The following is an 18,681-nucleotide window of genomic DNA, read 5'->3' as shown; positions in this document are numbered from 1 at the left end:
CATGCGCAGCATGTTGCAACACTGTGTACATTCTCCCCTTGATTTTATCAACAACGAAGCGTTGTCAGCGTCATTGCGCAAACGTGAAATGAAGAAACAAGAAAACGCGACTGGCCGGGCTTTTTACTATGCAGTGTGTGAGTGCCAAGTACTGGACTATTATTAATGTGATTTGCAAACTATTTCTCTTGTGTACAAGTGTTTTTTTCTCGTCGAGGATGTCTCTATGGCCAGTATCAGATTCGAGTCCATCGCCCAAGAAAAAGAAACTTAAAAGGTATTTTTAAGGATGACTGGCTAAAAGAAAAAGAGGTATGGGGTAAATGGATTCGGAAAGTGAACGATTACACTGCTGAGTGTAGGTTATGCATCCAAAGCTCCAGTATAAAGTATGAAGTAAAACGTGCTATACAGGTACATTGTGCTTAAAAAAAAACACAAAGACAATTTAGCTAGTACTAAACAGAGTAATATTTTATCCAGATTTTTTGTTAAAAAAGAAACCAAAGAAGAGAATGTTCTAACAGTGACAGAAATAGTATCAGCATATCATGGTGTTTTTCACGGCATAAGCTATAATGCACAAGACTGCGGAAATAAACTGCTCCCGACACTCACACCAGATTCAGAAGTTGCAAGCGAAATATCTTGTGGTCGAACTAAAAGTGCAAGCATTGTTGAGAATGTTTTGGAACCCCATTCTCAAGAATATCTCATTCAAAATTTTAAAACCAAGAACGGTTATTTTAGCATTAGTTCGGATGCCTCAAATGTACGAAATAAAAAATTCTTTCCCCTAACTGTTCAATATTTCAATCCAAAAATTGGGGTGAATCATGGGGTTCTAGATTTTTACCAAGTTTCAAATGAAAGTAGTGAAACTATTTGTAATCGCATCACAACCATTTTAAACAACAATGACTTGGATATAACCCATATTCCTGCATTTTCGGCTGACAATGCCTCTGTAAATTATGGGAAACATGTTTCAGTTTATCAGTAGTTACTGTTACATAACAAAAACATTATACAAGCAAACTACAAGTGCCACATTTTAAATAATTGCGTAAATTCTGCCGTAAAAGCATTTAAGTATATTGATATCGAAGCATTTGTCATTAAAATGTATAATGAATTTTCCTCATCTGCCAAACGAAACGAGGAGCTAAAACAATTATTTGACTTTGTTGATGTAGAATATAAAACAGTTCTAAGACACGTGCCTACACGTTGGCTTTCATTGTATCCTGCTATTGAATGCCTTCTGTTAAACTGGAAAGCTCTTAAGTCTTACTTTTTATCCCAAGGGGAAGGAGAGTGCAGTAACATGCTGTGGACAGTATTCGGTGGAAGTGAGGATGACGATTCCATTCATTTGTGTACATTATGGTTTATCCATAATGTGCTTAAATTATTCTATACCAGCGTTCAGTATTTAGGAAACAAGTATTTTATGTCTACTGAACTGCATACCTTAATGAGTAAAGTGAAATCTGAGCTTCAATGCAAACAAAATGATAAATTTTATGGCAGTGAAGCAAAAAGAATGCTAAACATGGGCGTCCGGAAGGGGGGGCCGTGGTGCCTCCCCTCGAAAATGAAAGTCAACCAAAAATTATGTATTTCACACATATAATTTCATTTTAGCCACAATAATATGCGTTAATTATTACATGAACACCATAAATTTAAATTTAAGCAGTGTTTTTTTAGGGAACAACACTATTTTTGGGGAAAATTTGCCTTGTTTGCCCCCCTCGAAAAAATACCTTCCTTGCCCCTCCCTGAAAAAAAAATCTGCGGACGTTCATGATGCTAAATAATATGAAAAATGAAGACAAAAGATGTTCGAAACAAGTGCAAATGCTTTTCTTGAAAAAGCACTAATGTACATTTAATGTACATTTCAAAGTGGTATAATTTTGAAGGTTCAATTTTTAAGAAAATGGCTGTTTCGTCTTTACGCAACCCACCCACATGGGAAGAAATTGAGGAGCTGATTAACTGCCTGTAGATCATCATAAATTTAGATCAGCTGTACGAAGATTTTTGTGTTCTGAGAAGTACAATAGACTCTCTCAATAAAGAAACCATGGAAGAAAAGTGGATATCTTTCTTTGAAAATGCTCCAGAATGCAAAGAATTTCTAAAATTAGTATCATTTGTGTTGTCAGTGCCTGTTGGACATTCATATTGTGAGCGAGAGTTCAGTGTAATGGGCTATATGTATACGGACACGAGAAACAGATTAAGTGAGAATCAACTAAAAGCTGAAATACAGGTAAAAATAAACTACAGCATGACCTGCATGGAGTTCTACGATTATGTGAAGGGTAGGCCTGACTTAGTGAAAAGAGCCAAATCTCAAGATAAATACAGGTTTAAAGTATCAGCTGTAATGGCTGCCTCTGCCACATCCAGTACGAGTGATGCAACATGCAACTGAAGCATCGCTGTCCCTGCATTTTTTGCAAGTATCAGATTAATAAAATAGCTTAAAAATGCATTCGGACTTCTTTTTAATACTACTAAGATTTGGGGGGGAGGGGTTGTCCTTGTCCCGGAATTGTTCAGCTCAGAGTTGGGAACCCTAACCCTATCTGATGAAGTGTATTGCTTTCAAATTAATGTAATTAGCGAGAACCGACATCAAAAGTTTCGAGCTGGACAGGAAGAGATGCAATCTTATGGAGCAATTGCTCGAATAGCTTGGTTTCTTCACCGTGGCTTCTGGCCATGTCGGTTATTGTTTCTAAGCTGAAATCCCCATGTCTCCAAAAAAATTTTTCTAACCAAATGGGTGCTACATAATGTATTTTATTCTCGTCACACCAATTCCAGCCTGAAACTTTATTATTGCTTGCGTGCCAAGAAGAAAATATGTATTGAAGCTATTACTCATTCAGAGAACGTGACTGTTACTCGAGACTACTTGAAATTGAGATTTTTTAGTTGTTGCTAAGTCTCGATATTTACAATAAGTGCTAAAATTGAAAATTGTTGTGTGATAAAACACACCGTTAATATTCTCAAGAAGAAAACCACTGAAATTAAATGAGTAAGTTGTGAGGAACATCAGCAGATGTATTTTAAGATGTTCCGTCATTCACGTGTCACTCCCCTCGTTTTATACACAGATAGATATTTACAAGTGACCCACTAAATGAATGCTCGCACCTGAAGAGTAATTTTCAGATGGGAAAGAAAAAAGCCTGGTCCAAATTGTAAAGTCAAGACATGCACAGATTGTAGATGTTATTGTCAGAAACAAACAGAATTAATCAGTAACTACAATTATTTACCTAAACATCACTCATATGGCACTTAGAATAGAGCTGTAAAATATGTATTTTGGATGATTAGCTGTTTGAGTTATTTCATAGTGCACGAGTAAGTGTTTGGATGAACCCTCTCTTCTAAATCTGTAATTTGGTAAACGTCAAGGAATATCATTTGATCCGGTTGCAGGAGTTATTACTAAGAATTAAAAAAACTACTTTTAACTAAAATTATCATCCGAAATTGCTTTCTAGTAGTGTTTGTATAAAAAGAAAGCACTATATTCTGTGACTATATAATTCATAAACATGATGGAAACTTTGCCTGTCTCTTTTTTATCTAGGAATGTGGATTATTTGATTTTTATGTTGTTGGAAAATGATTAATTTAAAATTATTATTTTTTTTGGACAGTTCTCCAGCTTAATAGTGAGCTAAATTAGAAATTGATAAATTTCGTGACATATGAGAGAGACTTTCGTATGTTGTGTTGTAAATTAGTCCCCTTGTAATAGAGTGTCTCTGGGTTCGATAGCAGATGGCAGGCACATAGTGGTTCAGATCTCACTTGCAACTGTAAGTCCCGTCCCGAGTCTAATTGAAGTGCGAGTGTGACGTATCCACAGACTTTTGATAAGTTTTGAAAAAAATCACTTTCCCACGAGCCCCTGTGAAAATCAAGAGATATTTGAAGTAAATGTATAATTTTTCCTTCTCTATGTAACCTCTAATAGTGCAGAAATATATGTTTTTACATCTGAATGTTTGCTATTGAATTGAACGTTGGCGGTTTTCGAAATTACATATTATACATCGAAGGCCAAAATAAACCCAAATATCATATCTACTTTCGAATCTTGATACACTTCACTGTTTACCGCATAAATAAAGAGGAAAAAATTTCTGATCCTAACAGGGTTCGAACTCGTGACCCTTGCAGTTTGTTAATTTATACCAAAGCAAAATGAATTGTTTCTGCTTCTTGGTCGCAGAGAAGAAACAGCTGGATTGACATGTTCACGTAACTACGTTACTGGTGCTTGAACACGGCAAATACTTGACCTTGGCAGTCTATAGCAGCTCCCATGAAAGCCAACAGACAACAGGAAGCTTTTATTCAGATAGTTCATAACAACGAAACAAACATTCCATGGAATGTAACGTCGAATTTATTTAAAACCAATTCATACGATAAGTTACCCCAGACGTTACCTGTGTAGTATAATGTGAATGGAAACAACATTCCATGGAATGTAACGTCGAATTTATTTAAAACCAATTCATACGATAAGTTACCCCAGACGTTACCTGTGTAGTATAATGTGAATGGAAACAACATATTTGTCCCTTTCATTTCTCTATACTGCAATGGTTGTATTGCTATTAATATTAGATTGCAATCCGGATTCAGCTGTTTTGCACAAATTGCACCTCGAAAGCAGAAGTATAATATAAGAATAATTCAAACAGCTAATTATCCAAAATACATATTTGGTATCTAATATTCGCCGGACAGGTAAAAAAAAAGGTAAAGTGCTCCCCTGTGCTTAGCACCACGCCATGAAGGCGTATAGGGGGTGTGGGGGTAACGCCCCACACTTTCTTGATCCGGTCATGAGTGGGGGTGATGTGATCAGCATCACGCCCCTGACTGCCTTTACCCCCCAGGGTTTCCCCCAGGTACCCATGTTATTCGACGCTGGGTGGGCGCCGGGGCCGTTTCCATGGTTAGAAAAGTTCCCGGATTTGAACCGGCCGGGGATCGAACCCGGGACCTTTAGCATGGTAGTCAGACGCGTTACCGACTGAGCCACTGCGGCCAACCAGATTTCTTCATTTTTACAGAAGAAACTACTTATGATAATAAGTTCCTGTAGCATTGTCTAACATCTGGAAGGTGTTTTGTGTGATGTGGGAATGTATGATAGCGGAAATTCATGTTCTTTGTTGAAAATTAATTCTCCGATGGACAATAGCCTTTGGCTCATACACTTTCGTACATCATCATGCATCATGATTGTGTTTTGTTCATGTTCATAAGGTACCCAGTGTTTCAAACAGTTTGTGTTTGCAACAAAAGTTAGAAACATGACGTGTCGTGGATGCGTGGTGAAATTTGTACCGGGTGTGGAACATCCAGTGGATTTTGTAATTGAACATGGGATCGTGAAGAAAGGAAAGGAATGTCCAAAATGTGGCAGTGAATGTAAGCTACTCGTTAGAAGGAATGGGCTGTGGGTATATGCGCGTTCAAAGAGAGTCCAGGGATGTGGGAAGTTACGGTTTAAAAGATTTCCGTGTAGATTTGTACAGGAAACGGATTTCTCAAAATTTATAAGTTTGGGGTTCATTTGGGGGCAGATGACTCTGGCCAATTTCTAATATGCCTTTAACAGGGACTATAAAGCCGGGTAGCCAGAGCGGAGGCGGGGCCGCCGTAGTGGTAGGGGGCGGAGCCCGGAATCTGTGGGAAATTTGGACTCAAAAATTTCAAACGAAAAGAATTTTTTAGTTTAAATTTCCCACCGATTCTGGGATGGATAGCCCCAAAAACTTTCTTCGTAAAACAATGCGAAAAACTTAAAAAAGAGCACAAAAATTTTTCCACGGGTATTTGTTGGGTTCCGAAGGTTGAAACACTGCATAACGAATGAAAATCGACAAAACAGAAGCACGACGTGCGATTGTCTAGGAAGATGTACGCGCCATATTGTGTGTCAGGCAAGCAAAAATACTATGAGAAAGAAGTACTCGTAATGTGAAAAATTGCAATTACTTTGGTCAAAAAAACTTGTATACCCCTTAAAGAATGTTCCGCGAAGCAGATATGCAAGTACGAATATCAAAAATTGACGAAACAAAGAAGTTATAGGTGTCCGGGGAATACCAAATTTTTACCACATATTTTACAGCTCTATTCTAAGTGCCATATGAGTGATATTTAGGTAAATAATTGTAGTTACTGATTAATTCTGTTTGTTTCTGACAATAACATCTACAATCTGCGCATGTCTTGACTTTACAATTTGGACCAGGATTTTTTCTTTCCCATCTGAAAATTACTCTTCATGTGCGAGCATTCATCGAGTGGGTCACTTGTAAATATCTATCTGTGTATAAAACGAGAAGAGTGACACATGAATGACGCAACATCTTAAAATACATCTGATGATATTCCTCACAACTTACTCATTTAATTTCAGTGGTTTTCTTCTTGAGAATATTAACGGTGTGTTTTATCACACAACAATTTTCAATTTTAGCACTTATTGTAAATATCGAGGCTTAGCAACAACTAAAACATCTCAATTTCAAGTAGTCTCGAGTAACAGTCACGTTCTCTGAATGAGTATTAGCTTCAATACATATTCTCTTATTGGTACGCATACAATAATAACAAAGTTTCAGGCTGGAATTGGTGTGACGAGAATAAAATACATTATGTAGCACCCCTTTGGTTAGAAAAAATATTGATTTCAGCTTAGAAACATTAACCGACATGGCCACAAGCCACGGTGAAGAAACCAAACTATTCGAGTCATCTATCCATAAGATTACATCTTTTCCTATATAGCTCAAAACTTTTGATGTCACTTCTCGCTAATTACATTAACTTGAAAGCAATATGCTTCATCAGATAGGGTTCATATGCTGTACACATTGCTGACAAAATACAAGTGAAGCTTGTGCATGAAAATTAATGAAGACGTTGGGATATCGTGCTTTTGTGGAAGGTTAGTGTTTCCAATCATAAATGATTACTGTTCTCTACTTTTCGTCAACATAGCAGATTCTGCTATGTGACGACGAATCTCATAAACCAACGGCACATAAATTATATTATTTTAAACTATTTATTTCAAAAATGAAGAGTCAGTATTCTGGAATCTACGGAGGCATTCATTCATTCGGTAAGAATTTTACGATTTACGAGTCACAATTCTATTTTCGTGCTCCATTACGGAACCAACGTGCACGTGTAAAAAAAGTAAAGCCCGACAATTTTTATTTTACAAAAATTCCATTTACTGTTAAAGTTAAATGACATGACAACCATTGACTTATTTTTAATAGCCTTGATCACTGATGTGGGGGGGGGGGGGTTACCTCCTCTCATGTGCCCCTGGCGGCTGTGACAAACTCTTCTTCCCTTAGGATTTCTATTATTTTTCCCATTGCATATTCAGTGCCAACTTTGCGATTCTGTTTGCCAAAGTGTATGGGGAAGGAGTTTATTTATTCTTCCAGCCTGCTCTTGGACTAGGATAACACTATTTCTGAAAGATTTCGTTTTGCATCATTTTCAGGAATTGCAACAGCACTATTTCCGTCTTGCTTTTTCTTATTGCATTTTTCCCTTTTTGTTATTTAGTGTTGCTCTTTTCCATTTTCGGCTACTTGCGACGATGAAGAGACTCAAAAAGAACACACATTTGCAGGCCAAATTCGAACACAGGGCATTGGCATTCTAACGAACATCAAAAATGCATTTCATTTTCAAAGAAATTTCAGTAATATTTCACATTTACATTACTTTGTAGACGTGGAAATTCAATTAATATTTACGCTGCAATCTTTCCGTTAGCCCTTTTCTTTGAGTCTGAGAGACACAAAATTCCCTGCATATGGTTTAAATTGATTGATAGTAAGCATCACTGCTCCTTTCCGAACACTTACTTCGGCTGTACTTCTGGCGACGAAGCTGGACTTTAACTCAAACAAGTGTGCCACTTTCTGTGAACAGAAGTGTACATGTGAACCAATCAAATGAATGTTGAAAGCAGCAGGCAGGCATTTGTTGAATCTTGTGAACTTGGAACACTGCAATTCTTGCATGCAGCATCTACTTGGTTGAACACAATTTCAAAGCAACAGCCTGATGCTGGGATGCACCTGCACTACACCTAGTGTCAAAAAGTGCAGCAAACTAGATGGCTATTCTTTGTCTACGTGAAAAAATATTTTTTTTAAACAATCAACTTACCCCAGTGTGCTAAGAAAGCCACAAACAGTGCCTTCTGCATACAGTGATACAATATCACCATTGTGCAAAAAGCTTGCATTTCCAACGAGTTCTCCCATCTTCGTCACTTCCAATGAATCTCACACAATTTCACTTCTCATAATCACAATCACAGACAAGCAGAGTTGCACACTTACACTTACTACACAATTGTATAAACAAAGTAACTTCATTTTTATGTCACATATCAATCATTTTAGCATCCGCTATTTTCCTTCAGCATATGAAGATACACATTATCCTGTAAAGAGAAGAAATTACATATGTAGTAAAATAACAACAATGAAGTAGTCCATACAATTTCATAAACATCCTGGGTTCGGTTCCCAGTGGAGGCACATTGTGGTTCTGATCCCATTTTAAACTGTAGGTCCAGTCCCGATTAGCCTTACTGTGCATAAAGTGGACTTAAAACACCAATTCAATCAACTAATCAATTTCATAAACAGGGACATAACTCATAAAGAGGAAGGAACATCCAAGTGATGATAAATCTATCATTAAGGGAGGAGTAAATAGTGATCACGCCTCCAGTCTACATCTCAAAATACGAACTTAATCTTCAATGAAGTAAGAATTAAATATGGTCATTTTTCACATCTTAAAAAAAATCTGCTACTTAAAATTTGAAGTGGTTGAATTCAGCTGTCTTTTAAGTTGGCCATGTTGAGAATTTCAATTGTAAAACTGGATCCGGTCTGCAATGTACTAGTTTTTCATTTACTATATTGAAATGCATTGACTGATTTTCCTCAAATTGAGGTTTTCGATCTTATATATAACGTGTGTACCAAGTTACAATTGTGTAAATAGGTTAATTTTGTAACATACAAGCATTTTTTAAATGAATGGCCTACATGTATATAAGCACATATGGAACAGGTTTTCTGACTACTTAACTGAATTTTCTGTACAGAATCATTCATTTGATCCTGCACACGCAATGGTGTCTATATGGAGAATAAATTGTTGCCTTGTAGGATTACTCTTGGTGGCCAAGGCTCCACCTTTTACAAGTACATCTCCAACCCTGCTTTGGCCAGTCAGCGTACAAATGAAGATCAGCGTAGCACATGAACTGAGAGAACTGTATGTCCACAACCATTCAGGGTCTGACAGTTGCACGTAAGCGGCACTGAAGGAGCATTACATTTTTTGGGGTTGATTCCCAATGGTATCAATCCTTTGACAAGGTGGAGCCTGGGCCACCGCGAATTAATCCTCCCTGGCAACCTATATAGAAAACCAGTTTTGACGTGACCACCAGATGAAGTGGAGCCTGGGCCACTCATAACTCTCCCTGGCAACTTCATGTACAAGAGCTCCTTGTAACCGACAGACGAGGTAGAGCCTTGGCCACCGAGAATAATCCTACAAGGCAACAATTTATTCCCTATATAGACAGCATCCCCAAACACATCACACAATGTGATTTAGCATATCACACACTACCCTGAAGATGGAGGCAGAAGCAGCCTCCGAAATGTTGGTAATTTTTTAAAAATAACAGTAGTTAAAAATCCACAACAAAGAATGTATAATTATGCATGCTTTCAATGTTATCATCTCTATATTTTTAGTAGGTTATGATCGTGAGGTTTATTTGCCTTAGAATTTCAACACCCAACATAATTTCTCACAAATTAATACTTTCGGTATCTTTTAAATGAATAAATTTCTCTCAACATCTGCATTCATTACCAATATTCTAAATGCATTCCAAATTCTACTGTACAACTTGAACAAACCATTACACAATTGAACTGTGACTTAATAGACATACAGAACTTCATTAATATAAGAAAAAAAAAATGTGTACCATGATGAAATCAGAATTACAAATCAAAACCTGGTCCAGTAAATCAAGATCCTGTAAATTACCAAACTACACCAACCTAGGCACCTCATGTTGCCATGTGAGAAAGGACAGGTTCTTAAAGAGATTTCCTTACAACATGCTGGAACCAAAGAAGTTGATTGGAGGGCTATATTGCCTCCTTTTACCACATTTTTAATTCTTTACACACCAAAAATAATTAATTTCTGCATGTTGTTAACAAATGAAGCATGCCATGACGGAGCACTTCTTGATTGACTGATATATTTATTCATTCCATCCACTAAATCAGGGGTTCCCGATGCCCTGGTGCGTCGCCAGTCTAAGTCCGGGGCATCGTGGCTATAATGAAAAACTGAAACTTATAATCTATAATGTGAACCTCAACAAGTTAATTTGCAATACATGTATGTAGTTTAAAGAATGAATTAAAAATAAAACATAATTTTTCATGTTGTGAAAGTGCTCTCTTTATATGAGTTCCGGACTCAAATGCTCTTTAAAAACTTGGCGTGACGTCGTGCTGAGCGATAACATTCTGTCACCACATTGTTGGGCTTGCTATGCAGTTGTGATTCAATACATGTCTAGCATGTATTAACATTCGTTACAACTGAGCTATTGTGTTTTAATAACAGTGAATGAAGTTGTTTCTATGTAAGTGTGTGATAATGGAGAAGTTTTTAATAAAAAAAAAAAGTGGTGCAGATGAAGTTGCAAGTAGTTCTACATCGACGGGATAGGAACAAGTGCAGAAAATATGATGACACGTATTTGGATTTAGGTTTCACATGCACTGATGCCGAGAACGAAGAACGACGTCAGTGTGTAATCTGCCTGAAAATGTTGGCAGCTGAGAGTAATCTTCCAAACAAGCTTGCATGCAAGCTACAAGAAATGCGCCAGCAGGAGACTCATTTCAGTGAACAAGCCACAATCCTCAGCAAAGCTCTCCTTCCATACAACAAAGTAGCATGCCTAATTGCACACAGCAAGAAACCTCACACAATTGCCAAGGAGCTGGTGTTGCCTGCTGCCAGACAGTATTCCATTGTCAAACAACACAATCCGTCGACGAATAAGTGATATGTCGGAAGACATAACTGAACAACTTACCGACAAATTAAGTGACAAGAGATTTTAGTATTCAGATAGACCAGGCAGTTGACAACAACATACTACCGAAACATTCCACCAAATCAAACTGAATTTGGGCATATTTTTAAAAAAAGGGTGCAGCGGCATTGCTCAGAAAATGTGACATATGAAGGGGGCACAGTCTCATAAAGTTTGGGAACCCCCGCACTAAATCATACATAGTACAATAGGTACAATATGGGACAGGTCTAAATTATAATCATAAAAGTATTTACCAATGATCATTACATATCCTTACATTAATCTTCTTTGCATTGTGGAAATATATGAACTTCCAATTATTACATTTATTGAATGTGTAAACTAGTATCATCTTAATAACATTTAGTTCATAAAACTATGCATATACTCCACCGCTCATTTCAGGAAAAATTAAGTGTTAAGTAGTGATGAAAAATTTCTTGTCGGTTACATGCTACAAAACTAGGGTTTCGTGGAGTTAATGAAAGTAATCATTAGCCCACAAACCATTCACGGAAGGTAAGGTTCAGTTAGGTTAGGCAAGCATAGTTATAACATTTCGTGGTAACGATTAGATAAGCCGGAGACTGATTTCTTCAAATTTACAGGAGAAAAGACGAGAAAGTACTTACGGAATTGCATTCTTGTGGACTTTCTGAAGCCGGGGAAATAGTTTTTTCGCCTGTTATTTGGCCTGTAAGTAAAGTATTTTTCGTCATTCATGCATCTCCGTTGCACGATAGCTCGTGCCACCATTGCCGTCGACTACATGAATCAAATGTTCCTTGCGTTCGGTTATGTAACCCCCTGTCAGTGTAGCAACCACGCGGTAGTTTGACAAGATGTTATTTTTTTTTTTTTTGTTGAAATTTATTTTTCTAACTTTTCCTAATTTAACTGAACCTTACTAGAATGGTTTGTGGAACAATTTTCGAATAAAAACGTTTTTTGAATAGCTTGTGCGGCATTTATAGTTTCATAGCATGCAATACATTTAAGTGTAGTGAAAGTTAATTTTTTTTTGTTGAAATTTGTTTTTCTAAATTTTCCTAACCTTACCCTAATCTTCCGTGAATGGTTTGTGGAACAATTTTCGATTCAAAACGTTTTGTGAATAGCTTGTGCAGCATTTATAGCTGACAATACTGCATATCAGTCCCACCCTGCGATGCCAAGGGCTTGGTTGTTTGTGAATGTCCATTCATCAATTTCATCATTTCATCACTCATCCCCATCTTCACAAATTAGCCAAGAGGCACAAAATGCGAAGTAAAATAAACTAAATCAATCAATACTGCATATCAGCTGACGACAGACAACGTGAGTCAAGGATTTGGCCGCCGAATTAGCAACGACAAATAAATAATTATAATGTTAAAAATAACGTGTTTTTTATGGAAAAAAAGTGATCCCCAGTTTGAAAAGTGTTCTTCTATGCATATGAGGTAAGTAAAAATGATTTTTATTTGAAAAAAAAAAAAACGAGTTGAATGTGTCTCCGACTTATCATAAAACTACGCATATACACCTATATAAAAAAAATTAATCTGCTTTCTTTCAAATTTCCAGACGTGACCCCCAGTTTTTTACAACAGATTCGTGATTAGGAGGCCAAAATTAGTTAGTATACCAAAATTAACAAAATTGGAGACTTTCTCTATATTGTCAATTCACTCCCAAATTTAGAATAAAATAAATAAATGTGAATAAAAAAAGTCACACTAATAAACACGTTCCATTTCTAAATAGGCATTACACATAAATGTTTCATCACCATGCACTAAGAAAATGAGGGTGGCAGGTTCGAATCCTAGACTGAGCATGGATCTTCTTTGTGAGTGTCGATTCATCACTTTCATCTTATAGCCTGACAAGTTAAGTCCCGATATGTGCAGATCGCTGCGGAGCACTTCCTATTACGTCATCCTCCCCACCACTCTTCTACGTACTGGTCTGGCATTGAGAGTACGAGTGGTGTGGTGCCAACTCAGCAAAATTAAGCTAAAACAAATATGACAATTTTTACTGTGTGCGTTTAACCGTGCCGGCTCATATCAGTTTATCAGTGGTTCATTTGATTTAATCCGGTCTTTGAAAATGCGTGCAGTGCGCGGATCGTAAACTGTAGTATTACGCACGCGCGTTAAGGTTTCTAACGAAGAGAAACTTCTGAGCAAATGACTTCATTTTCTGAATGCGACATCGAGCAGTGGCCTGGGGGTTCTTCTGTTTATCGTGCAACAATCACTATGAGAAGGCAATCTGATAACACGCTTGCCTGTGTTCCTTTTTAAAGCATTGAAATGTTCTTGCTCTTAATCTTGACTGCATATTTTTGAAATGCAAAAATCAAATCATGTACATCATACAATGATTTCAGAAGAATATCACACCATGTTACAGAAACATATTTCTTACCTTAAGAATTGACTGCAAGTCTCCTAAATGAATGCTGCACAAAATATCACACACACTTAGGCAATGATTTGAATGACATTCATGCAGCATCAGATTGAAACCACAGAACAGGTAATTGATTGATTGAGTTTGTGTTTTAATTCCACTTTATGCACAGTAAAGCTAATTGGGACTGGACCTACAGCTCAAAGTGGGATCCGAACCACTATGTGCCTCCACCACCGGGAATCGAACCCGGGACCCCTTGATTACAAGGCGATGATGGTACAACTTCGCCATCGGGGAGGCACACAGAACAGGTTGTGATGAGAGCATATATTGTTCACAATGACATTAAAGAGCTGAGAAATATTTCTAAAGCACAGCTCGCAGCACACTAGATCTAAACTAGATTATAGCCATAAATTTTCCAATAATTTTGAGCATGTTTTCCTTGAAAATAATGTTCATTAACTTCCTAATTAGAATGAGCCTGTGTAAACTTGAAATACCCATGTATATTTTTTCATGCAATCATAATTACTAAATTACTGGTAAATATAAAAGCTGGAATATATGTTCATTAACATGTTGTAGAAGACCTGTAAGAAGCAGCATACTTGCCTGCTCTTTACCCTCACTGGGCAGGTGGGGGGCTCTTACATGCAATGTCACATCAATTGATTAATTACCACTGTCATTTCTTTCCGATTTGTACAATCCCATGGGCGATTGATAATTTCAACAAGTTAAAATTATCATATCAAATATATTTTTTAAAAAATAAGTAGTTGTAATGCCCTTGACAACCGTGAAAATAACATATAGGTTGATAGTTTTAAATTACAAACATTCACAAATTGTTGAGATACCACATAATATAAACACATAGAGATAATCAATTCAATTTCTATAATCGTTATATGATCAATGTCAAAATCTATGCCGCTGTATGGTGTAAAATTTAGCCACGCCCACACTTTTCCCCCTTGCATGCAAAATTTACGGTGGCCCTAACTCAAACATAATATACACCGTACGAAATTAAATATTTATTTTCATGCACATTTCAAATATGTGTGTGTTAATTTTGAACGTCTTGAATGTTTTCTTATGATTGACACCGGTTGGAATGTTAAGGAAAGAGCATTTTCTCCCAAAATAGACCAAAAATTTTGAAACTGCTACCCAGCACATAATGTCAGTCACGATTTTCTGCGACTGTCAAACCATTGACTTACCATCCAAACATATATTTTTCTCCCGGAGATTCAGCAATGCTAGCAAATTAACACAGTATGTTCGAAACAAATACGTGTTGCTTTATAGCAGACGAAACGATACCTTTCCCTTACCAGACATTCCTAAAAAACACTTTAGCTCTATTGCTGCCATTCAGAATCTACTGAACAGTAGTGCCAGATACAACGTGAAGAAACCTCTTCCAAATCCTTTAATATATCTACTTACTCCTAGAGGGTGTGCGGGACCACAGACTAGAAATGCGGGACAGAACTTTTTTGTTCGGGACGGGACGGTATTTTTTTTTAAATTCCAACGTTCTGGACGGGAAAAATTCACAGTGGGGCTGTTCATTGCCAAACTTTTACGTTGGCGGCTCCACCCCTGTTGTATCCGTATCCCTAAAGAATTTCATTCGTCATTTGGTTGCCCTAAGCTTTACATTGGATCGCGATAGAATTGCTATTCAAACGTTATTTTCCACGAAGGTAAGAAGTTCTCGTGTAAATCGATAACAAAAATGCGTTTAGCAAACCTTTAAGATTATGTAGCAAGTCATAAGTTTTCGAAGATTACATTCTCCTGTACCTAAGAATTAATATATTAAAGTGCAACGGTAGGGTAGCTCAGACGGGCTTGGGGCTAAATATAATATGTTTATGCACAAAGAGCAGTAAACTTGACCTACTTTTGGTCGTCTCTAGCTGCCATGGGTATATAACAATAATAATAATAAATTTACACTATTCCATAATGTTTCCTCTTGTTGCAATGTGCAATTCAACGGCAGGAGTACAACTCGGAGAAACTACCCAAATTACAAGGAAAAAGTGTATTAAGTGAGTTAGCGCATGATATTTATTATTATACACAATGCCTTATCCGATAACTTAATATTAAGATATGTTTTCTTTGTGTTAAGCAGACATTTTCCCCTCGTATATTCGTCCTTTTTGATTTGGGTAAAAACAATTTTAAAATTATATTTCCTGTAAATAAGAAAGCCCTAGAGGTTGCGAGACATGAAACAGAATATAAAATATTTTTTGTAATAACTATTCTTCTCGATAAATGTGTGTATGTATAAAATAGAGAACCATATTTACTAGTCATGAGGAAATGTATGATAACACGTTAAAAAATGGAATCAATTATTAATAACAACTATAAGAATAAAAGTACAGTTGCGTGGAATTGTTATGTATTTTTCCTTACCAGATTCACAAGAATAAAGCACTTAATTTGTGTAAATTGCAAGTGACGTAAACAAGTGGTGTGCAAATTTTAAGGCTTCTTTGAGTTCCGATATCTTTTCTGTTGTTGTGAAGATCGTCTCATTAAAATGCTTAGTTTCACAGCACTGATTATTTATCTGTCATGTTCCGACATAATTTCTGACGTTAAAATGAAATTAAACTTGCAATTTAATTTAATAGCAGCACGTTCAGCAAAAAATTCCTCATGTGTTTAAATGGGCGGAGAACAATTGCGCATCAAAAGCGTGGGGACACAACAGGGGTGCTGCCAGGGATATATCCAGGATTTTTTCCTTTGTGGGGTGTAAGTTTGGGAATGCTAAGTGCATATTTTGGACCGTTTTAAAATGTTTCCCCTAATTCAATTTGTTCATAGATGTTTCCAGAGATTAACTCCCTTCCCTTCATGTAACATTTCAGAAGAAAAAAGATGTCAAATGCTGGAAAAGATGGAAAATATATTTTTGTGACAATGTTAACATTTCAGTCTACAGTTCAGTACTTGATTTAATCAATCGTTAGACAAACACAAGAGATGACATTGAGAAACTCAAAATTTAAACATATTATTACCAGGGATCATTTCATACAATTCTTAAGCTAGTTATAAAGAAATTAGGAACACTTGCACAATAATTTTTTTACTGTATTTGTAAGGTTCTTATCGTAGGTGTAACTCAGATATTATCTTGGGGGGGTCCCAATTAATCGGTGAGAATGCATTGCATGGGCGCGCGCGCTCTTGCCTGTCTGAAGTAGTACAGGGAGGTTATTGCAGCATGACACCGCAATAGCGTCGGCCGCTTGCCGGCCCAGTCATGCAACAGGTGCCGGCAAATTGCGTAACAGATAGCCCGTTACACAAACCGCTTGTTTTGTAATGTTTCCACTTTTCACAATTATAGTTACAATTACAACTTAAATAAGCACGTACCTTGTCGTAAGGATGCTGGAAAAGGTGTCCTCTAAAATACAAATATTTCTGGCACTTTATTTTTGACATGTAATCTTTCTTAGACACCGTGAGAGCGTCGGCCGCTTACCGGCCTTGTCATGCATCAGGTGCCGCCAAATTGCGTAACAGATAGTCCGTAACAGAAACAGCATCGCGGCGCATAAAGCAAACCGAAAGTGTAAAATTATTGTTTTGTGAAATAACTCGGCCATTCAATTCGCACCAAGCATCGTCTGAAAATATGATTAATTCTGGATTTACTCTGCCAGCAACAATATTATCCAGCATCCAGTTACAGAATCGAACTCTAGTCGCGTAGTATCGAGAGGCTTCTCGCGGCTTACCACTACTCCGATAAGCCGCTGACGCTCTTGCGACATCTGAGGAATTTCGCTTCTAGCGTCGGCTCTATAGACACTGGATGGACCAAATTTTGAGGGAAGCACAACAAAAGACTACTCTATGAGGATATGTAATGCTCCTGCCGCAACTTTGAAAAAAAAAAAAAAAAATATGGAAATTACGACGTTCAGAAATTTTGCGTAATTACGGGGAAAATAGAACTTTGGGATTTGGCCCCCGTTTCCCCCTGGACTCACAATTGTCGGAATTTACATAAAATGTTGCTTTTTGTTCATTCTTACATTTAGAATTTAAATTTCTTAAAAAGATGCAGTTGTTGAGCAGTTATAGCCTTTTATATTCAGTTTATCCCATAGTAGCAAAAGGGGAAAAGTGCTTATTTCAAATGGCGCTCTCAGAAAGAAAAACGCACACAGTGTATGATCGCTACTTTACTTCAAAAATATTCACACGTTAAAATTAAGTGACACTGTTAAATAATTCGTTTATCTGCGCTTTCGTTTTGCATAATAATGTATACATAACCTCCCCCCTCGAAAATCTTGGGCACGCCACTGACTCTAGTGTTCAAAAGGATTAATCTTGTGTTATCTGCAAAATAAGAGTCACGGTTTTGTTTATTCGAAGGCAAGACAAGAATGAAAAATTGAATCCTTTATGTTGGATGAGTCATTGCTGTCAGAAGCGATATGGGCAGAAATAAAGTGCCAGAAATATTTGTATTTTAGAGGACACCTTTTCCAGCATCCTTACGACAAGGTACGTGCTTATTTAAGTTGTAATTGTAACTATAATTGTGAAAAGTGGAAACATTACAAAACAAGCGGTTTGTGTAACGGGCTATCTGTTACGCAATTTGCCGGCACCTGTTGCATGACTGGGCCGGCAAGCGGCCGACGCTATTGCGGTGTCATGCTGCAATAACCTCCCTGTAGTAATAAGTACATGTATCTGCAGATATAATATGACTCTTAAATAAACGACCAGACTGCGAGCGAAGCGAGCAAGAACATTTTTAGAACTATTTATTTGCAAACTGATAATGCATGTTAGTAATTAAACATAGCAACAATACTTTCATTTCACAGAATCCCACAATGTGTACTCTTTACAATCTTGCTTTGCTCGTTCGGTGTCATCTTTACCTCAGCACATGCCCCCTGCCCCCTCCTGTTCTAGCTTTAGTTAGAAAATATACATGTATATAATTT

General features: G+C 37.1%; 2 protein-coding genes across 19 annotated transcripts in view; one reads left to right on the top strand and one right to left on the bottom strand.

Moving 5' to 3' along the window:
- Window positions 1-15,082, bottom strand: part of Itpr (Inositol 1,4,5,-trisphosphate receptor) — a 181,457-nt gene extending 166,375 nt beyond the window's left edge. For 17 of the 18 annotated variants that reach the window (XM_083117063.1, XM_083117056.1, XM_083117058.1 and 14 more), the window contains exons 1-2: window positions 14,896-15,054; window positions 8,263-8,542 (exon numbers count right to left, since the gene is read on the bottom strand). In XM_083117063.1, coding sequence (XP_082973189.1) covers window positions 8,263-8,360 — 98 coding nt within the window. In that variant the 5' untranslated portion in view covers window positions 8,361-8,542; window positions 14,896-15,054. Of the gene's footprint in view, window positions 1-8,262; window positions 8,543-14,895 lie in introns of all 18 variants that reach the window. The other variant, XM_083117057.1, reaches the window with a different exon arrangement.
- LOC145981352 (protein FAM200B-like) lies at window positions 10,847-11,224 on the top strand. The gene has a single exon (XM_083114583.1). The coding sequence runs from the start codon at window positions 10,847-10,849 to the stop codon at window positions 11,222-11,224; it is 378 nt and encodes a 125-aa protein (XP_082970709.1).
- Window positions 15,083-18,681: the final 3,599 nt, after the last annotated feature.

The sequence above is a fragment of the Lepisma saccharinum genome, chromosome 2 (genome assembly GCF_977018435.1).
Source record: "Lepisma saccharinum chromosome 2, izLepSacc3.1, whole genome shotgun sequence".
NCBI classification, from domain to species: Eukaryota; Metazoa; Arthropoda; class Insecta; order Zygentoma; family Lepismatidae; genus Lepisma; species Lepisma saccharinum.
Note: the sequence above shows the minus strand (reverse complement) of the source record. Positions and strands in the feature narration are given on the sequence as shown.

What these genes read in the sequence shown, in the direction of transcription:
- LOC145981352 (XM_083114583.1), top strand. Translation starts at nt 10,847, where the DNA reads ATGAAGTTGCAAGTAGTTCTACATCGACGGGATAGGAACAAGTGCAGA.